This window comes from Ictalurus furcatus, chromosome 19 (assembly GCF_023375685.1).
Source record: "Ictalurus furcatus strain D&B chromosome 19, Billie_1.0, whole genome shotgun sequence".
Taxonomy (NCBI): Eukaryota; Metazoa; Chordata; class Actinopteri; order Siluriformes; family Ictaluridae; genus Ictalurus; species Ictalurus furcatus.
The window spans coordinates 14,193,326-14,216,770 of NC_071273.1; the positions used below are offsets into that span (position 1 = coordinate 14,193,326).

A 23,445-nucleotide genomic window follows, 5' to 3' on the forward strand; every position below is an offset into this window, starting at 1 on the left:
AAAGAACATTTCACCAAAGCTCCCACATGTCACAATCCAGACCCCTCACTTCCATTTGTAGTGGAGGTCAGCACATCTGAAAATTTTGTTGGAGCAGTTTTGCCATGGTAACCTTGCAAAATGGCACTCCTGTGCCTTCTTCTCAAGAAAACTAACACAAGTGAGTGCATCAAGGATATGTGGAGAGCTGGGAGCTCACCATAAAAGCTGCAATAAGGAGTGGCGACATTGACTGGGGGAAGAACACCCATTTCTCATCCTCACTGACCACTGAAACCTAGAATACATCAGATCAGCAAAATGATTAAATGTCAAGATTTTCCACTAGATTTAACTTCACTTTATCATAATCCCCTGATTTTTTTTTAACTCTCTTGTCGGTATTTTCCATTTCCTGTTTTGAACATAGAAAAAGCAGATGGATGATGTGCAAAAAATGAAGCCATAACTGAGTAAGTTCAGAACCACTTATATCCTGACTGATTTCTGTGTTTTCTGATTTTATGCCTTGTCACTGTAGTTTTCCCACTTTGGACTATCCTTTGTTCTTAATACTGTGGTTGCGTACAAATATCTCTACTATCCTACTACACAGTAGGTGAAAAGCAGTATGCCAAGGGAGTAGTATGTCCGAATTCTCTTTATTCATGAAACAGTAGGAGAGAAATTCCTGGATGACCTACTGCTTCCGTCGTGATTCTGCAGTATGGAACCACTGGACGTTGTGGATACTGCACTATCCTATAAGGCAACGAGACTGGCATGGACGAGCTGTCAGAATCCATGCTGCATAGCACGTCCAGATTGTGTTCATGTTTACCACTTATACTGATCAGTACATACTGTATCACTGGCCGAACAGTAGGTACTGAATCGAATGCAGTAGGTACTGTCACAGTATGCGATTTCAGATGGAGCCTGTATCTCTGATTACCGGTGTGACTACTGACTATGTGTTTTGGATTTGTTCTTTGGATTTACTGTGTAATAATCCATTATTTATGCATGGATTGTGGATTCTCTTTATATTAAACTTTATATTATATCTTATCTTTTATCTTTATATTGCACATGGATCCTCGCCACTCTTCTGAGTCCTCTATGTTACAGTATCACTATGAGCTCATTCTCTAGTCAAATAAAACAGAATGGCGTTAAAGCCAGTGCAGAAGTAAAAACACAATTCTGATAGTGCCAGCCTTTTCCAGATCATATCCAGACCATAGGCTTTGGGGAACAGGAATATGAGAGGGACATCAACTTCTGTGAGTGGCTGGTAGGTAAAATGGGGAATAGTGAACTAAATTGGTGAATGAGTGTCAATTCACTAACGGTGAAAATCTTTTACTGAAAAAAATGTAACTTTACAGCTCTGTCCCCATCCCTTCCACTGTCAGATTACTCACCCAACTGAGCCCAGTAATATTCCTCATCCATTTCCAAACATTTTCTATACTGACACTGCTGATGCTTGCACTCTAGTGATGTTTTTCCTTTTCAGTGATTTCAGTAGCTGTTTTGTCAGGTCTGCTTGAACATATTTCAACCTCTTCTTGTTTACCTGAATGCCTATGTATTATATTCTTATAAGGACCTCCAGGTCCACAATGATCTATGGCTTGCAATTGCTCCCTGTTCTTATTGGAACTGTAGATTTTATTCGACTCTTACCAGCTTGGTAACATAAGTCTGAAGATTCTTCAGAGCCTACAAAAGTATAATATTATGCCCCATAATATCCTGTTTTAGGCCCCATATTAGGCTTTCTTTTCATCCACCCCCTATACATGATATTCTTGGCCTGATTGAGTAGCACAGCTACAAAAAATAAAAGACAGAGTAAACAACATGAACAATTGGATGAATTGGAACTTGTTTCTTTTAAATAACAAAACAGAAATACTGATATTGAGTAAATTAGGTAAGTCTGCCTTTTCACAAGGCTGTTAATTGTGCTTGGTAACTTTACAGCTTTTCTGTAAAACCAAAAGCTACAGCTTGCTTCCCATATAACGTTTCTAAAAGTGCGTATTAACATCTGAGAAACATAGTGAAAGAAAAAAAAATAGTAACCTTGCATGAGAAACATGTTGCTAGCTGGCTGCCATGCTACGTCTTTGAGGAAGCTTTAGCTAGCTCTATATAGTTTAGCTCTTGCATAGTTTGATGATCTCTTAAAGGAGTATAGTCAAGCAAACTTACTGTTAGTCCTGAGGATGCGGTTGCACCTAAAGGGCTGGTTGCACCAGCTGGACGTACACCTGGTTGTAAGATTAAGCTGGACGTACAATGTACTTTAAGTCCTATGTAGAATTAAAGAAGACCTATTATGATCCTTTTTTACAAGATGCAATATAAGTCTCAGGTGTCCCCAGAATGTGTCTGTGAAGTTTCAGCTCAAAATACCCCACAGATAATTTATTATACCATGCTGTAAATGCCCCTTTTTGGGTGGAAGCAAAAACACACTGTTTTTGTGTGTGTCTCTTTAAATGCAAATGAGCTGCTGTGCAACGCCCGCTTTCCAGAAGAGGACTGCACCTTTACAGCTCCTGCTTCAGCTACTACTACAAATCAAGAGAACCAATATGACTGACAGTGTAAATACTGGTGTTCAACCCTATATGTATAAACCAGAGTTGGACACTGATGACGGAGAGACTCTGGCAGAAGTAACAACTGTGAGAATGAACCAGGTTGTTTCTGAATGATTACTCCGTGAATACAATCAGGGACAAGGGTAACTTTAACCTCATTAGCCATGGAATCTACTAACAAGCATATTTGGAATGGCGATTTGCAAACATTCACAAAATAGCAAGTGCGATACTTATGTCTTTTGGACATGAAGCTGGATCACAAATCACAAAGCAGTAAATCCTGCTTTGCTGAAAATTTCACAAAGTAGTCTGGTGTAAAATGACAAACATACAAATTTAGCTATTTTTAGGGGCACATTTCCTTCAAAAAATAAAACTTCTCTGATGCATCTTCAGTGGTTCTGAGGCCGGGAGTGCATGAAGACTCATGTTCATTCTTACAGCCAACAACAGAACTCTTACAACGCTTACACAGCTGAGACATTTTTCTTATCACTGTAGCTGCTCCAGCATGGGGAACATGGTGGATTGTATGCAGCTCACTCAGGGGAGGATCTATGCTAATAGGGCAGAGTCCTTCACCAGTCATGGGCAGGGCCTCTTCCAATGTGATGTCACATTGGAGAGAAAACAAATATGACTCATTTTGAGACACTGTTTATGATTTATGCGGAATATAAAAAAAGGAGTGGGTGGATTTTTACTGTTGTAGGGTGGTTAAGTACACACACTGTTTACACACATTTATGTTCAAACACCATGTAAAAGTGAATTTTGCATAATAGCAAATACCTTTAATACCTTTAAATAGCCTTTAATACCTGTTGCACCATCTACGTCTGAGACTAAATCTTACGCCTAGTCAAAGGTAGGTGTAAAGTGAAATGTCTCGACTAGTTTCCAATGTGAAAATAAAAGCACTGATACAATGGTGCATCTAATATACAGGCTAAACCATCAGATGGTGCAGAATTGTTTTTTTATAATTTGTTTTGTTTTTACATTGCTCCTAAACTCTAGAATAATTTTACAAAAAAGGAACACTAGTTCTTATTAATACCTGTTTTTAATCCATATTAACAACATACTAGTTTAAGGCAACAGGTGTAAGATTTTGAATTTCACCCTCTTTGGTTGAAAAACACCACTGCAAGCTAAGAAGCACAGCATACTATTTACTTTGGCAGTATGCAGTTTGGAATGTGGCTAAAGTATTTACATCTCTTGATTTCTCAGTATTACAAAAGTGTTATGAGAATATAATACTAGGGCTGTCAATCAATGAAAAATCTTTAATCGTATTAATGACTTGGTGTGTCGATTCATTCATCGCAATTAATCGCACATCCATTTTGGCTGAGAAATTTCTGCTCAAAAGATCATTATTGTGTTAGATGAGAAAAGCATTGAATAGACATGACAAAAAGTAGCTTTAGAAAGAAATATATTATTATATTTGATACAACATAGAATTTAATACGCATACACTTTTAGGTTGTAAGAGAGGACACAATACGAAATGCTTCCATCAGCCCCCTTCTACCATATTAATAGACATACAGTCCACAGCAATCCATTTAGCTATCGCATTTGTTTGTTTTTCCGATGTGGACTTACTAATTGTGCTGCCTGCTCTTGGTCTGTGTGGTATTGTGGAGCGTGTTGACTGTAACAGCCAGGGTTGTGCTAGAGCTCGCTAAAACATGCTTTGAGTTCAGGTGGTATTTCAGGCTAGAATTGCTTCTATGGTATGCAAATTCCTTATTGCAGATAGTGCAATAGGTCTTATCAGTGCTTCCATCTGGATGCATTTTGAATAAAAATTTCCCTTCAAAGGGCCAAGCAGAGTTTGGATGTCACCTTGCATCATGCTCATCAATAAGCAACCGCATGCAATGTAAGATCCGGTCTGGGGGTGGGCGGGCTGGAGTGCGCTAAATGTGTTAATTGTTTTAACGTATAATGTTTTCCATAATTAATTGCACTATATTAAAGCGGCACCCCTATATAATACATATATTTTAATTGTGTAATATAAATCATTTAATTGTGCACGTCAATGTTACTCTCACAGCTACTGAGTACCAGATGAAAGAAAAAAAACTCTTTTGTCTTGTCTTTTAGCTAGCGTTGGGCAGTTAGCTCTTATTAATTCTGCCTGATTCAGTGGCAGCAGTTTATTACTGTGCATTGTCATTTGTGTAACTGTGCTCATTCTGTAAGATCATAAATAGCACATATCACACAGAATGAACTAGCCACCTAACATTAGCTAGCTAGGTAAAATTTTTAGCTATAACTGAAGGGAAAAGAATTTCTCTGCTATAATCTCGCAGTGTGCTGCTCAGTGCCAGACCGTGTGTTGAATTTTGGGGATTTCCCTGTAGAGATCTCTTTCTAACTAGCTAAAATATAGCTAGAACTATTTCATCAGGTTGTTGTTGATGTGTTTTATTTTTTAACCCATCTGCTTTTTTGTGTATTTTGTTCTCCAGCTTGGGGAAAAAATCTTGATACTGTCATTTGTTTACACTTTTTGTTAACTGGCTGGTTGACTCCTGTCAGTCACTCTATATACAGTGACTCCATATATGACTTTTGGCTTATCTGAGCTGGTGTAGGTCTACAAATTACCTGCCAATTCCTAGCCAACACCCTTAACACAAATCTGCCTGTGAAATACTACTACAGGATTGTCAGTGACTCACTTCAGCTCAACAATATCAAATCATTTTTTTTAATTTGAGTATGACCTTAATTAGATTAAGGTAAGTAAAAATTGCTGTTTACATGGTAGTTTCTTAATCAAAGTATGGTCTTAATCGGGTTAAGAGTGGATTATTGTTGTCCATGTAAACGCAGCTACTGTCTTAATTGTTTACCTTTTGATGTTTTGTTAAAAAAAATTCTGAAAAATACTTTGCTCTCATGGCTATCAAACAAAACACAGGTTTATCTAAAAATATATATCTTTGTATATAGGCAAATCTTTGTATAAAGGCACCCCTTTGAATTCATATGAGAAATATATATATTTGAAGTACATTCCCACTGATATTTATATTTTTTTAGTACACCTGGGTGACTAGGAACAGGAAATTGTTCAACCATGACTTCCTGTTTGTTTCACAGGGGTATAAATATGAGGTAACACATAGGCCAAATTCCTTTAGTCATTCATAACAATGGGTAAAACCAAGGAATATAGCTGTGATGTGCGGCAAAAGGTTGTTGAGCTTCACAAAATGGGAAGTAGCTATAAGAAAATAGCACAAGCATTGAAAATGCCCATTTCCACAATCAGGGCAATAACTAAGAAGTTCCAGTCAACTGGAAATGTTATGAATCAACCTGGAAGAGGGTGTGTGTCTATATTGTCTCAACGCACTGTGAAGAGGATGGTTCAAGTGGCCAAAAAATCTCCAAGGATCACAGCTGGAGAATTGCATAAGTTAGTTGCTTCTTGGGGTCAGAAAGTCTCCAAAACTACAATCTGAAGTCACCTACATCACCACAAGTTATTTGGAAGGGTTTCAAGAAAAAAACCTCTACTCTCATCCAAAAACAAACTCAAGCGTCTTCAGTTTGCCAGACACTACTGGAACTTCAAATGGGATCGGGTTCTATGGTCAGATGAAACCAAAATAGAGCTTTTTGGCAATAAACACCAGAGGTGGTTTTGGCGCACACAGAGAGGTAGCCATATGGAAAAGTACCTCATGCCAACAGTTAAATATGTTGGTGGCTCTTTAATGTTTGGGACTCTTTCTCTGCCAGAGGACCTGGACATTTTATTAGGATACATGGCATTATGAACATTAACAAATATTAACAGATATTAAATGAAAACCTGACTGCCTCTGCCAGAAAGCTTAAAATGGGCCATGATTGGATCTTCCAGAAGGACAATGATCCAAAACATATATCAAAATCAACACAAAAATGGTTTACTGACCACAAAATCAAGATCCTGCCATGGCCATCCCAGTCCCCTGACTTGAACTGAAGGTGACAGGTGAACAAGAGGTGACTCCACCAGCCTGGACCTCGAAATTTGAAGGATCTGGAGAGATTCTGTATGGAGGAATGGTCTCAGATCCCTTTGCCATGTATTCTCCAACCTCATCAGGCATTATAGGAGAAGACTCAGACCTGTTATCTTGGCAAAGGGAGGTAGCAGAAAGTATTGACTAAAAGAGTGCCAATAATTGTCACACACTTATATATAGCAAATATATTTTTTGATAAGCCTGTATTTTGTGTGCAATTGTTTGATCTCCATGAGAGCAGAATATTTTTGTGAATTATTTGAGCAAAAGATCAAAAGATCACCATTTTTAACAATGGTGTCAATGTTAGTGGAGGGCACTGTATACACACACACACACACACACACACACACACACACACTGATGTGAAAAGTACACCCCATGGAAATTGTTGTCTTTTATGACATATTTGGACAAGCAAACATTTGAACATCTTTGAAACAGTGCCTATTAATTGTGCCTATTGAACAAAACCACAAGGACAAATAGCTTTTTCAATCACATATTCAACAGAAATATGAATAGATATGATATTCTTTTGTGGAAAAAGTAAGTGCACCCTTGGCCTTAGAAGCTAGTATTGTCCCCTTTACCAGAAAAAAACTTCTTTGCATAATTGTCCACCAGTCTCTGACATTCGTATTTCATAAATTCGTATTGGAATTTTTGACCACTCTTCCATGCAATATTCTTTCAGTTGCAAGCGGTTTGAGGGTTTTCTTGCATGTACTGCCCATTTTAAATCCCCCCACAACATTTCAATGGGATTCAAATCCGGGCTTTAACTAGGCCTTCCATTTCTTCTTTTTGAGCCATTCCTTGTAGTGTGCTTAGGATCATTATCCTGTTGAAAAGGTTCACATTTAGTTCAAACTTCAACTTTTGGACAGATGGCCTCACATTATCTTCAAGCACTCTTTGATATGATACAGAATTCATAGTTGAATGTAAGTTGTCCAGTCCCTGAGGCAGCAAAGCAACCCCAAACATAACATTTCCACCACCATGCTTCACAGATGGTATGAGGTGTTTCTCCTGAAAAGTTGTCTTTGTTCTGCGCCAAAACACGTCTGCTGTTACTGTGGTCAAACAACTCTATCTTTGATTCATCTGTCCAGAGCACATTATTCCAAAAGGCCTGATCTTTGCCTATATACTCATTGGCAAACTGTAGTCTTGCTTTATTGTTCTTTTTAGACAGCACAGGCTTTTTCCTGGCATACCTCCATGCAGGTCAAATTTGTGCAATTTATTTGATGTATTTGATTTATTTGATGTAGAAGCATGTACTTTGACACTAACAGTTGCAAGACTTACTAGAAGATCCTGTGTTGAAATTTTGCGGTTCTTGGAGCCTTCTTTTTGCCTCGGAGGGTCTGCCCTCGGGCTGAATTTTGTTGGGATGGCCAGTCCTGGACAGTCGTTTGAAATCTGCGTCAGTTGTAGATGATTTTCCTTACAGCGGAATGATGTATTTCAAATAATTTGGAGATTTTTTCAAATCCCTTGCCAGACTCATAGGCATCCACAACCTTTTTTTCTGAAGGCCTTACAGAACTCTATATCTTGGCATGATGACACCACACACCTCAATAACAAAGGGAACACCAGACACTAGATGTGAGAGGTTTAAATAACACCTGCACTCCCTAAGCAGGTTCACATCACTGGCACCCAATCTTGAACACCTGATTCTAATTTTATGGATCTCAGGTGTGATAAATATGGGGGTGTACTTACTTTTTCCATGTGACAGATCTGTTTTTTTGTTCATTTAAATTGTGAAAATGACTACAAAATGTCAATTTTATGTGCCATTTCATGTAGTGTATCACCTTTATTAATAGGCACTGTTTCAAAGAGGATCAATATTTGCAAATGTTCATGGGGTGTACTTATTTTTTCACATGCATTTTTTTTTCAATGTATATGAAAAATATATATATGTATATATATATATATACACATACCCCTGGGGAACGAAGACTAGCCCATCTGGTCTGATCCCACAGAAGAGCTACTGTAGCACACATTGCTGAAAAGGTTAATGCTGGCTCTGATGGAAAGGTGGCAGAACACACATTGCATCACAGCTTGCAGCATATGGAGTTGTGTAACTGCAGACCAGTCAGAGTGCTCATGCTGATCCCCTGTCCACCACCTAAAGCACCTACAATGGGCATGTGAGCATCAGAACTGGACCATGGAGCAATGGAAGAAAGTGGCCTGGTCTGATGAATCATGTTTTTTTTTCCTCATGCGGACGGCTGGGTGCGTGTGCATTGCCAGTGGAAGCAGTGTGATGCTCTGGGCAATGTTCTGCTGGACACCTTGGATCCTGCCATTCATGTGGTTGTTAGTTTGACACATACCACTTACCTAAACATTATTGCAGACCAAGAACACCCCTTCATGGTGATGGTATTCCCTAATGGCAGTGGCCTCTTTCAGCAGGATAAGGTACCCTGCCAGACTGCAAAAATTGTTCAGTAATGGTTTGACAAAGAGGTCAGGGTGTGTCTCAATCCGATTGAGCATCTGTGGGATGTGCTGGACAAACAAATCCAATCCATGGAGGCCCCACCACACAACTTACATGGTTAAAGTATCTGCTGATGTGCAGTGAGATCACCTGTAATGCAGAGACTAGATCCTTCTATGTCCGCATAGCCTTCCTTGTCCACTTGATGGTAATGGATAACTGCTGGATAAAGAGTTTATCTTGGAAACAATGTATGACCTGATATTCCTAAAGGAAGGATTGTGATAGTGCTACATGTGTCCTTAGCATTAGCATGCAATATGTCCAGAGTCTTACTTTCTCTTGTGGCATTCGTAAATGTGAAATCATGAAAGTGAAACATGATGATTAAAATAGTTACTAATTTATTAGAGTTAACTGTCTCCATTTCAGCAGTTCATCAGCCACAGATGGGGCATTCATGGCCTATGACTGGCATTATCTTGGCCTGTGCAAACTGTCTTGGAACGTAATATGGCCATAAACCAACAGCAAGTAGCTCGCCACATTTGGTCCACACAGCTATGATTAAAGAAACTGTTTCCTGGATTGCACAATTTATCATTCACAAAAACCACAAGCCCCCACCCCCCCTTTCTACTCCCTGCTTTCTTTGATGCTTCCGTCTACATGAAATGTGTCATTACAGAATTAGGAGTTTCAGCTCTTAGACAAGTTTGTACTATGTTTGAATTATGTCCTTTTTCTGGTGTTACTGCTGCATAATTGCTCATAATCCTGAATGTCTGCCTGCATGGCCTTGTCACATAGGTGTGTCCAGCATTCCTCTTTAACAATAATTTAAGTACATACATACTGGTTGAATAAAGAAGACAGCTACTGTGAGCTTTCACTTAAAGTTCAAGGTTTTAAAAGTGCAAAGGTAAACAGACATGGAACCTCCCACATATGCAAAAGAAGAATCGGAAACTTGTACAAACAATACCAGACAGGTTTCATTCCACCGTGACGCAGACGTGGCTATTTAGATTTTTAACATTTCAGCATGGTGGACTAAGAAATCTCCCCACACAAAGTTTTACAGGATAGACAGAACAGTTTTGGAAAGTGGCCTTCAACACGAATATATTCAATACAAATATCAACTCTGCGTCAAAAAGTTCTGATAAATGTTGTTGCATGTGCGACTGTTTATCCACAGCTGCAGTCACTCAGTTTCAATAGCTGTCTATTATTACTTGCTAGTTAACCAGAAGCATTTCAAGTGGCCTGACCACATCCTCTCCATCACATTCAATGATAATGCTGCCAAAATGAAATCATTAAATTTACTGTTATGTAACCACCATGTTTATATAATTATTGCTGGTCATTATTCACTGCACATGTTAATGATTATGCATTGGGCATACATGCACCAGAAAAACCCATAAAGCAACCTTTTTATGTGACATTGACAGGTTTGTGGTCTTCCATCAGTCACTGATATAAGTCACTAGACAGTTTTATTTCTTTCATTAAACCATCAAATGATTCATTTATCCTGATGTAGACAGAACTTGATTTAATTTCAGCCCTTTATTTCTCTTTCTCATACAATTTTTTTTTCCTGAATGCTCTACCTGAAGGATCTTAGATATCTAGCAGAACTCAATAAATAAATAAATAAACTCTAACTCAGTAATTAATTAACTTAGGAGTTGCAGTGAATGCTCAGTGAATACTGAGACAAGACCTGCCTGTGGGGTCTGGCTCTGCTGGTCTGTTTGGAAGACTAAATCTGTTGTTATTTCAGCAGGAATATCTATGACTTGGCAAAGCAATCATAGCCTTTTCAGCACCTCGGTGAGTTTATTTTAATAAGTAGGAAGTTCAACAAAGCAATACACCAACCCGCCTGTCCTTTTCATCACTTCAGTCTATAATGTACAAAAATATTGAGACCAAAGTATGCGCTTTTGTACATTTAGCTATGACAATTTTCATTCTACTTCCTTTTTACAGGAATCATGAAAAATGATTCTAAATGTTTAATTATACTCTATGAAAAGCAAACCACATAAAAACGTGAACCATGTCTCCAGATGTTGACTACCGTAATTACCTTGCTGATATGCTGGCATCTGAATGCTGTAGATGTAGATGAACTTTAAACTAAAAATCAATAAAGAATCAACTTCGCACTTCTGAAAATGTCATTCTGTCTCTCTCATTAATATGGACTTTGCTGATTCTAGCACAATTGGAAAGTGAACACACTCATGGATCTATAAATAGAACAGCAAAAAAAAGTTTTACAGAAAGTATTATACCACAGAGTCAAAGTTTGCTTTGACAGCTGGACACACATGAGATTAGAGACACTTATTAATAGTACTTTTGTTAAAAAGGACAAATATGTAAACTGCCATGTCCTGTTTTCTACAAATATCTGCTGCTAAATTAACGTTCATAACACCAAGAAAGAAAGACTGAACGTCTAGTAAAAGCAGCATTATAAGCCTCCCACAGCTCCACTAGTCGAAATATTTAATTATTTTATATTTCATTATTTTTTACCAACATACCAAAATGATGACTATATTAGGGGAGCCTGGTGTGAGTCATGCTGTTTGTCTTGAACACATTCTTTTTGACATATCTTTTATAGCAGATGTCAACTCAAATTACTATGGACTATTAAATTCCTTTTCAGGGTTATTATGATAGGCTTTAAGGTTGTCACCGAATAAGGGAGAATGCAGATTTAAAAACAAGTTTTTCAAACAATAAATCCAGTAGTTATCTTTACATTCATTCATTTAGCATACAGAACATGTATACCATCTCTCACTGCATCTATACATGCCTTTGGTGTTTTACATCATGTCTTTCAAATAGACAGCATTGTATTACATCTAGAAAAAAAAAAAAAAAGCAGCAACACCTTAGCCTCTGTTACTCAAGGAGTGGTCCAAGGATTAGTATTGGCCCCCTCTGTATATACTCCACCTTGGTCAAATCATCTGCAACCAGGGTCTTACCTTGCTGTGTTATGCTGTCATACCTAGATAGCCTAAATTTTAGCACTAAATGTACCACTTGCTACCCTATCCCCTGACAGCATGTACACTGCCAGTCAAAAGGTTTTGAACATATGGAAATAAACAGGTGTTACATCAAATACCTACAGTAAATCTCAGATTCTCATGGGGCTGTAAATGAATGCTTTATTAAAGGCAAATGCACTTGTTTGCTGAACCAGGGACCCCATGTCATTCCTGAGCTCCGGTTTCCGTTTGGCTGGAGTTTCACATGTTCTCCTTGTGTGTTTCTTCTGGAAAAAAAAGGGAAAATAATCATGGCGGTAGTTGGATTGACTACTGTAAAATGCTCTATGTGTGAATGAGTGAATGAATGTGTGGGTGCATGGCGCCCTGTGATTGACTATCCTCCCATGCAGGGTGTAATCCGACCTCACACCCAGTGTTCCTAGGATAGGCTCTGGATCAACCACAACCTTGACCAGGATAAAGCCGTTACTAAACAGTGTTATAACAAATATACAGTAATGTGCAAACATCTTAGGCAACTTATTTTTTTAGTACAAACTTTGTTATAGATTTTTTTATTTTATGACTTCTACATTGTCAGTACAAAAATACTTTACATTTCTCTTTTCCAGCCCAAAATGAAATGTTACAGAAAAATCATTAAAGAAAGCAGTGTATTATGTAAGAGACCACTATTCAGAAAAATGAACACAATAAAGGCTGCTGGGTTTTGCTGCAAAAATAAGAAGCAAATGCAGTCAAAGTCTTCAGAAGAACAAGATGCTCAATAAAATTTACAGCTCATTTCCTTATAAAACTGTGCAAGTTGTACCTGAGACTACTATATGTATGTATATATATATATATATATATATATATATATATATATATATATATATATATATAAAGCAAATGGTCGTCACACCAAATATTTACTTTGTTTAATTTATTACTGTTTACTGCTCTTTATAGTATTTTAAAAAAATATATATAGAAACATTTAATTTCATTATTTTTAAGTCATGTTTGCTCTACAGCATTTCTTTGATTTTTACACAATACTGTACACAGTACTGTATATGCACAAATATAGACACAACTACTGTGTGTGGTGTCTAATCACAGTGATTAAGCATTTAAGTTGAAAGCTTTATTATTTATTTATTTATTTATTTATTTATTTTTGACATTTAACCAAAAATATGTACACAGGGTGTTCAAAAAGTTTTGACTGGCAGTGTATCTCTGCTTAAATGAGAGAGAAAGAGAGAGAGAGAGAGAGAGAGAGAGAGAGAGAGAGAGAGAGAGAGAGAGATGGCAGGGAAAGGAAGTGAGAGATAGAGACAGACACAGTGAGAGTGAGTGAGAGACAGAGTGAGTGAGGCAGTGAGAAAGGAATATCACTGTACTCAGTAATCGTCAGGAAGAGTTTGTTGGAGCAGCACGACACAGTGCGCCTTGAAAAATTTGGGAAGTTTCCAAAAAGGATCCTTTATAAACTCGTCACCTTAATGTCGGGACTGCTGAATATTGCCCCACCGATGCTATGGTTACCTTTATCACGGTATGTGTGATTTATTTAGTTTTGTTTCTGTTAAGTTGAGGAGTTTCGAACAGGGTTTTGAGTGATACAGTACGGGTTGACACAGTGCTCATGGTCTGCGCTTTGACTCGACTGGCGCAGGACAAAAACGGACAGTTTCAACTCTACTTTCTTCAATTTATAACGTTTAACAGCTTTCAGTGGCATACGGAGAAAACGCGTGCCTGGAATAAACACATGATTTTCCAGTCTGTTATACATTTAGGCGTTAATTCATTGCTACATTTGTTCTATGGACTTGTGCGTAAAAGGCTGTAGTGCCCCGTGTTTATAAGCGAAAGCTTGCAGTATGTGGCAGCTGGAAAAAAAAGAAAAGAAAAGAAGGTGAAATGCAATGTACAGCCTGAGGGGCAACTGAAAACCAGTACGGGCAAATTCATTCCTTCCCTTCCCTGATATGCACTCCCCTGGGTGGAAAACAGTAGAGTTACAGGGCCGAAAGTGTGGCTGCGCCCCAAACCGCATCCTACTGTAGTAAATATTGTGTTAATAGCCTATAGTAAGCGATCATCAGTGTCGTTCTCACAGGTCGCATTTAATGCATTAGTTATGCGTTATGTGCCATGCTTGTATATGCTGTATTGAATGTATTTCTTTTTCCCCCATCGCAAGAAACTTTTGGAATATCCACATGCGCAAAGGCAGCAGAAACTATTTAAAACGTGGGTTTGACATGCAGGAAAATACATTTCATGCATATTTATGCAAAGCATGTGGTCCCCCTGGAATGTAAAGGAGCAGTGAGTCACATCAACATGTGAAAAATGTGTATTCATAGAAAATGCTATGACTTTTTACAGTATATTCTCCAGTGGTGAATGAACACCTATCATTTTCATGTAAGCTCACGTGAAGCAAATGAGTCCAGTAAGAGTTAATTCAGCACTGTACGTGTTAATTCCACACTTGCGTGTTTTCTTGGATAATTGTCTGTCATTGCCTGAGGAGCTGAACTGGCTTTACTCCCTGGTTTCTTCTGAAACAGTGACAGGCCATTCTAAAAAGGATAATCCTCTCAAATATGGAATGTAGATGTTGTCTGGAAAATCTGCTTACAAGAATATATAGCAGTTTTTGCTTTCATGTTTTGTTTGCAGTTATATAACACACACACACACACACACACACACACACACACACACACACACACACATGCCCACGCATACATACATTGAAAGAGAGAGCCAATGGCTTTCACTCTCTGCAGTCTTGTATAGGCTTGCCATACTGTGGAATCCGTCAAATAGAGTTAATAGACCTGACACTAAAAGTATCCGCTCTGGAATTAACTGAAGAAATGCAGGACAGAGGACATGGTGAGACCCTGTAAATGAAACCAGTTTACATAACCCATACTTACAGACTAATGTAAAACGTTTAGCACATGATAAATATGACAAAAAGTGTGCCTATGGTGTTGATGCACAATACGTAACTAATATGTTTTCTTGATTATATATTGACTTAACTATAGTTTTTATTGCATACTTTATGTACTTTTACACTATTTATACCCAAATGGACACAGTAGTTAATCCAACTCCGTAAGCATGTGTAAATTTTTATACTACTTTAAGATAAATATGTGTTTATTACCAGGAATGTACCTGTAGGATCATTAGAGAATTGTAGATGGTTTGCAGGTGCTACACTGAGCAGTAATGGAATAGGAAACATCACCAGCAGGGCTTTTCCACATGCCATTAAATTAACAGGGCTATAAAGACTTACAGACGTCAGTGTAAATAGCTGGGATGTTCAGATTCCTGCAGTTCTTGTGCTTATCTTGTTCAAAATAGTTCTGAATAACTCACAATAAATTACTGGTATTTACGGAAGAGTTTCAATTTACTATTTTAATAACTACAGTAAGACTAATATACATGTTAATCAATAAACACTCCTTTTTGATTGTTACTATGCAGTAGGCCTATATTTGGTGTTATTTTCCATGTTCTTCGATCAGATATGCAGTAATCTTATTAAACAAGATTCAGTATAACAAAGAATTTAAAAAAAGAAAGACAGAAATTGGGATTTTATTCAAAACATGCATTTATAAGAAAATATTGCACCTTTGAAATCTAAAGAATATAGTCAGCTCCAGAATTATTGGTAAAGATAAGCGAGAAGGTTATTTAAAAACCATCTTTGTAGTTAATTAGCCTGATCTAAAGATGAAAATAAGAGAGAAGTCTATAATCTTTGATTGAAGTCACTTTAGTCTAACAATATAAATTATAATTGGCTAATTTTTTTGGTCACAGTTATTGTCAGCCCTGAATTTAGTACTTGTGCAAATTACTAAAAAAAAGTACATTATGCAAGTATTCCAAAAGTACTTCCACAAAGCAAGAAATCTGAAACACTCCTCAGTACTGAATTACTCCAGATCTCCAGAGTTTTAGGTCTTCTCTTGTGAACTTTCCTCTGTAGATCACACCACAGGTTTTCATTGGGGACTGGGGTGGCCAAATGAAAAACTTGATTCTGTGGTCATTGAATCCTTTTTGTGTGGATTTTGACATGTTTGAATAATTGTCCTGCTGAAAGATCCAGCAATAACCCAGCTACAGCTCTTGGGTGAACGCAGCCATGCAGAGTTTCATTTAAACTCTCCCATAACATTACAGATCCTCCATCATACTTAACAGTGGAGATTAAGTTATTTTCTGTATAACCATCCTTCTTTTGTGCCAAACCCACCTTGAGTGTTGGTTGCCAGAAAGCTCTATTTTTGTCACGTCTGACCATAGAAATGGTTCTGGTCAAAGTTCCAGTAGTGTCTAGCAAACCCTAGGTGCTTATGTTTGTGGTTAGATGAAAGGAAAGGATTTTTTTTCTAAAACACATTGCAAACAGTTTGTTTGCATGGAGGTAGCATCTAATTGTAGATTTGGGGACTTGGTACTGCAAATTTCCAACCACGATGTTTAGAGAATTCTTTCCCTCTCTAACCATCCACTTTACTGTTTTTGGGATGTGTGTGTGTTTGTTTGTTTTTTTTTTGTGTGTGTGTGTGTGTGTGTGTGTGTGTGTTGGGAGGTTGAAAGGGTTGGAGGGGTGGGGCTGAGGCACTTGCAACTAATTGATAATTGTTGCTCTAACAGTGGATCTGGACATTTGGCATGAACATATTTTTAAAGCCATTGCCTGATTTATGAAGGTCAACACACTTTTGTTTCATTTTATTTGTGTATTCTCTAAGCTTCCCATGTCCCAATAAATTATTGCTTAGAGTACTTGCTGCAGTAGTTGTGTTTCATGGGAATTGTAAACCAGAAGAAGTGATGTAGCTTATGCAGAAATAACCATGAGGTACCAAAACAAACAGTCTGTGTTTAATTGGGGTTATGTGTGGACTAGGGTTTGATGTGGACCAGACCTCTAGCAGCTAAATTATGCACATATTACAACTTGTTCTACCTCCAGGCAGAGAGTCTAAAGAGAAACACTGCATGTCAAGATATGACAAATGCATGTATACTGTATTTTGCTACAGAGCAAAAAGAGAGAGACTTGTAAGTCTTACGTGTACTTAAAACAGTAGCTTTCTATTTCTATTTCTCTTGACCTTAGTGGCATAATTAATGTAAAGTGACAGCATGATTTCTAAACTGAGCTGAATAGGACAGAAAGTAAAAGACAGTCAGTTTGCGGTGTATATATTTCTTGTTTGGCTGAAGATAATATGTTATATAAGTTAATATGGCCTCAGATGTTTCAAGACAATGTATATCAAGAGGTTCTTTGCTATCCAGGTCTTTATATCAGCCAGTCAGTCATACTGACTTTGAATGGTAATTTGTACAATAGGGACTCTGTCAAGGCTGGATTGTAAATGTAAATGTATGCAGTAGCAGATTAATCGTCACTTAAGGCCATATTTAGAGTTGAGTTAAGCAAAGTAGTGTGGCATTAAGACCTCAGCCAACTACAGAATTAAGTGCTATTCAGAAGTAGTGTGAGAGTTACACATGTGGGGGTGGAGTTTACCAAAAACAGACGCATGTTTCAGTTTTATATGATTCTGACCTTGGACTTATGCCAATTTTTCTTGCACAATATTGGTTTGAGTGTTGGTCAGCTAATTCTTCAACCCATGGGCATGTTTTTATCCCGTGCACACATTATTATTTCGTGACATTTTATTTAGTATCTCATGGCTAAGTTCTGAGCACAACTGTCACCGCATGATAATTAAAAAATTCAAAATAATATATTGTGCTGGATCAAGTACTATTTTATAAGCTGGCGATTAATGGTGGTGAAAGCCTTACTGTTAAATTTAACAAACTTTGCAGTGATACAACTAGGACTATTCAGGACCCCTCTTTGATGTTTATTTCAATGCTTGCCATCTTCTAATTCCTATAGTTTATAATCATACAAGTCTTTTTATTTTTCATTTTTACATTTTTTTCTCTAGCCTTTATGTTGCATTGTATTACATTTGACATTTCCTTTTCAGTCCGCTTATGTTTGTAGATAAAAGTATGAGACAAAACTTGGACGTTTCTACTCAAGAAAAACCTAGCAATCTTAGAGGCAGGAACAGGCAGATCATTTGAATAATTTGAATGGGATGCCCAGAAACTTGACTTAAGCAGCTGCATATCCTGCATAACTTTTCCAGTGTAAATACTGCCATTACGTTTGGATTTAAGTCACCTAATCTGAAATATAGCCTCTAGACAATTTGAGTTTGTCTGGTTTAGATTTTTCACATACAATCTGAATTCTGACCTTCACCTATGAAATACAGCAACAGTACTTGTTTTGCCCGATCCAGTTAATTTGAAGTAAGAGTACTGTCTCATAGAGATATGTTACATTTAGTCCAGAATCTCTCAGCAGCAACAGTACATAAGTACGCCGTTTTCCTGCACTCTATCCACCACCACTGCCATGGATTTATGATGCTTATAAATTCTGTATAAGCCCTGCACTGGTGTACTCCTTTACTCTCCCAGACCTGATGTGACCCACTTACAGTATCTGAGCACAGTGACAGTGCTCCACCACAGCTGGCCTGTCACTGTAGAATGTGAACTGAGGATCTGGCCAGAAACCTAGTGTACATGGATGTAGAGCATCAAAGGTCAACTCATACTCAAACATGGCCATACCCAAACAGCCATACCCAGCAGTGACCCCAGGTTTTTTTGGTCTCCATATTCATACTGTGGGAAATTCACAGCTTTGACCATATATGGAACAGTTGGACCACCGAGTATCAAATAAAATGAGAAGCCATTTAGGCAGTCTTTACTTAAAGCACATTTGGGGAATTTTGGACGTTTGTACATGACGACATCTCAAGAATGAGTTACAATATTCGTTTTCTTCATAAAAACTCTTTTTTCACTTTAGTGTTCAGAAAAAATGTTGCACTGACAACCTAAAGAAAACCAGATACTGCATGAGCAGACATGTAGACATACATGACCATAATCACCTGTGGCATCTGTGTCTAAATTCAACTATTTATGATCAGTTCAATGATATGAGGGTAAAATGTTTTTCCCCCTTATATCGCTCAAGTGTACTACATAACACAACACGGTACATAGTACAACAAAACACAAACTTACCCTGGGATAGCTTCAGGGTGAACTGGCTTTTCTATTGTGTGTGTGTGTGTGCCTTTGTGTGTCTGAGACTTGTGTCTTTTTTTTTTTTTAAGAAAGCTGTTTTGCAAAACAAAATGTGTGAAGCAGTCCTTGGGGTTAAACCACAATGTTAAATTGCCTTTGTGTTAAAAGTGCCTACAGCTGTTTACAATGTAGAATGAAAATTAGCTAGTATTATCTGATTACTGGGGACAGTCAGTATCAGATAGTGCTAGCAGATATGCAAGGTTAGTCAATACATTTCCATGCATTACCACTGGATCAAAACAACCTTAACCATGGTAGTGAATGTTCATATGATCATATTGTACACTATTCTTTAGTATCTCTCAATTAAAACACACAATTTTGCATAAAATTGCAATTACTTTTCTCTGCCTTTTTCACACCTACCTTGTAGGTCATTATCCTTTGAAAGGTCCACTTTCAAAGGATAATGCCAAGATCTAAAGAGTTATGCAAGGCCTTCAGAAAAAAGATTGTGGCTATATATGGGTCTGGCAAGGGACTTAAAAAGATCTCCAAATGATTTGAAATGTATCATTCCATTGTAAGGAAAATGATCTACAAATGGCGCAGATTTCAAACAACTGCCAATTTGTCCAGGACTGGCCATCTCATGAAATTCAGCCCAAGAGCAGACCGTCTAATGCAAAAAGAAGTCACGGAGAACCCAAAATTTCAACACAGGGGCTTCTAGTAAGTCTTGCAACTGTTGGTGTCAAAATGCATGCTTCTACAATTTTGACCTGCATCGGAGGCATGGCATAAAAAAGCCGTTGCAAGACTACAGATTGCCAATGAGCATATAGGCAAGGATCAGGCCTTTTGGAATAATGTGCTCTGGACAGACGAATCAAAGATAGAGTTGTTTGGCCACAGTAACAGAAGACATGTTTGGCGCAGACCAAAGACAGCTTTTCAGGGACTGGACAGCTTACATTTACTGATTCAACTATGAATTCTGCATCGTATCAGAGTGCTTGAAGATAATGTGAGGCCATCTGTCCAAAAGTTGAAGTGGAACCGAAAGTGGACATTTCAAAGAATAATGATCCTAAGCACACTAGAAAATCCACCAAGGAATGGCTCAAAAAGATGAAATGAAGGGTTATGGAATAGTCTAGTCAAAGCCCGGATTTGAATCCCATTGAAATGTTCTGGGGGGATTTGAAACGGAGAGTACATGCAAGAAAATCCTCAAACATTTTGCAACCTAAAAAATATTGCATGGAAGAGTGGTCAAAAATTCCAGCATGCCTGGTGGACTATTATGCAAAACGCCTACAAGAAGATTGAAAAAGCTCATTTTCCTTATGGTTTTGTTCAAGTATATCAACTTCATTAATAGGCCCTGTTTTTCATTAGATGATCTAATATGTGCTTGTTCAAATATAGTTCCCTCCACTAATATTGGCACATTGTGATTGTCATCCTGCACACGTAATTGGGGAAATAGTAATAATAACAACTAAAATGTCATGTTTCCCCTTCCTCTCCATCCCATCAATTATCAAGTGAAAACACTGTGTTTTATTTATAAATATTACAGAAGAAGCTGACATGAGGCAACTCTCATATGAAAGGTTAGGTTTAAGTGTAGGAGATGGTTTATTAAAGTTAGATTATATGACCACTTGGGTCAGTAGTAGCTGAGTGGTTAAAGTTTGGTGATGGTGACCAGAGCGTTGTGAGTTCAAATGACCTGAAATCCACTGCAGGGACATTGCATTTGGTGTAACTAAGCAGCATATTTATCCATCAACTTCACATTTGATTTAGGCAGACTTGAAATATGAATCAATACCACAAAAGTACAACGATTTATCACATACTGTTATCACTGGAGACATTTTTTGTTCTGTAAACCAAATTACTACACTCAGTTCCACTGTGATATTGCACAGGATCTTTTGGGGACCTCAACATGGCTGGAACCCAGACAATAAAACAGTAAAACCGCAAAATGAAACAAAACAAAACAGCAAGGAAGAAATGCTGTAAAGCTGTCAGTAGTATATAAATATTTACTCTGCTGTGGCTGCCGGACAAATATTATCTAATCATAAATGATAAAGACAGAAATGTAAATATTTCAGACATGATCACAGTGACACATTCATACTTATTGCAGGTACTTACAGAGTGTTTGCACCGCCTTTGAATTATTAATCTGTCACAAATTCTCAAGAAAGCCTTGTTTTGGATCATTTTGATTTGGCATGACAGATTGTTAATCAAACTAGATAAATAAAGATTAGAGCTAATTAATCTATTGGTCTCATGATGGTATTACTAACAAAGTATTAACTATCACGGTCTAATATAGGCTAGGAAATCCTTTCCTGAGTTGCAAAATAAGTCTCTCATTTTGTTACTCCTGCCTTCTTGTGCTGAAGCCTTATTCATTTTATTTTCTTTGGCAGAGCAGTATCAGCGTTGTAGAAAGGAGGGCGCTCTGAGCTTACACCCAGCCTTTATTTGCCTTTAAAAGGTATCCTGGGCAAATATGAACACTAATCACTCTCTGACCGAGCATTCCCCGTCTATGCTCGACCGTTTGGCACCATTATGGAATGTGTTTTTAATGAAAAAATAAACCACTTCTTTATGAAACAAATGTTCACAATATCACTAAATATATGTGCTTCAAAAAAAAATCGAATGGAAAATAAAATAGTTATATCCTTAAAAATAATCTGGAAGTATTTCATATTTCATATATAAGACTTTTATTCTAACTAGTCAAGACTCTTCTATATATAAACTGGCACCATTTTGAAGTCCTATGTTACAAGAATCATTTTCAGCTGTGCTTACAGTAAATAACAGGACAATTTTTTGCTTAAAATGAGGACTCACTGCAGGCTCAGGACTCTAAAATCATTAGAGAACCTACAGTTTCAAGCACTGGCAGGGAGTGTGTCGAGATCACACATGCAGTGTGCTCTGTGTTAATAGGAGGTGTTGAGCACAGCTGGCAAGGCCAGACACTCAAGAAGTGTTCCAAACACACAGTCGCATAGCTACAAGGCAGCAGTGACGAAGCCTTTCCTCTGCCTTTCATTACTAATCCTCAGGAAGAGACGTGCAGTTTGTCATGTGCATGTCACAAATTGTTTGTTGGTCACACTTTAGAGAAATGCATGGGATTTTTTCACTAACTTACTTAGTGTGGCTCAATAAGTATCAGAGTGTTGGACTATGCTAAAGCTACCAAACTTCTATTTCTATGTTGACCATACTTTGATCTATCATGGTCTGGTGTAGACTCAAAAGTCTGAGACTAAGCAGTGTGCCTACTGGGGATGAGCGATATAGACTTAAAACTGTATCACAACAATAGAAATGATGATATGCAAGTACCTATTATTCAACACTATCTTTTTTGGCCACAAGTCACATCAGCCTTGAGAGCTTACAATCTTGAGAGCCGTGCAGACGCAAACATTGATCCAAAAACCTAAAACTTAATCCTAACCATCATCAAATTCTAAACTATACCAATTAAGTAGGCTAAAAACTCGAACATGGATTTTAATCAAAATTCCAGTTAAAATGCAAACACCAACACCCACAGGATTCATAATCTAACCCCAGGGAAAACAAATGGAAATGTTGCATCGAACCACTTCCATATTGTGGAGGAAGCACCTTTTTTAGGGATTAATTCTTCTTCCTCATTGTTGGAACTCAGCCGTTCACCATGTGTGTTCTCACTGTATGTGTGAGATGCCCACGTTGCGGTACGTAAACACTAAATCAACTACATCATCAGTACCACGGGATGACAAATTCTTATCATAGGGAGGAATTGTACAGGTATATCATGGGTCGATACGATATGGCACAGCCCTATTGCCTACCTACAGACAGTGTGCCTGTGAATAGTTTGTTTTGTAAAAATCTGTTCTGTAATTAAAATATACCATCAGTAATGGCTCTTAGCTGAAAATCCCTTTTAATTAGTACAGTATGTGCCTGAAACATATCATATTAGGACATCATAAAGCAGTTTAATTAAAGAAAAATAACTGAAATCCAAA

The 23,445-nt window shown here is 37.7% G+C and overlaps 1 protein-coding gene across 1 annotated transcript in view; it reads left to right on the forward strand.

Annotated features, from left to right (window-relative positions):
- Positions 1–13,476: 13,476 nt before the first annotated feature.
- Positions 13,477–23,445, forward strand: part of ntf3 (neurotrophin 3) — a 31,813-nt gene continuing 21,844 nt past the window's right edge. Inside the window, exon 1 of the mRNA XM_053649788.1 lies at positions 13,477–13,727. Coding sequence (XP_053505763.1) covers positions 13,710–13,727 — 18 coding nt within the window. The 5' untranslated portion in view covers positions 13,477–13,709. The remainder of the gene's footprint in view (positions 13,728–23,445) is intronic.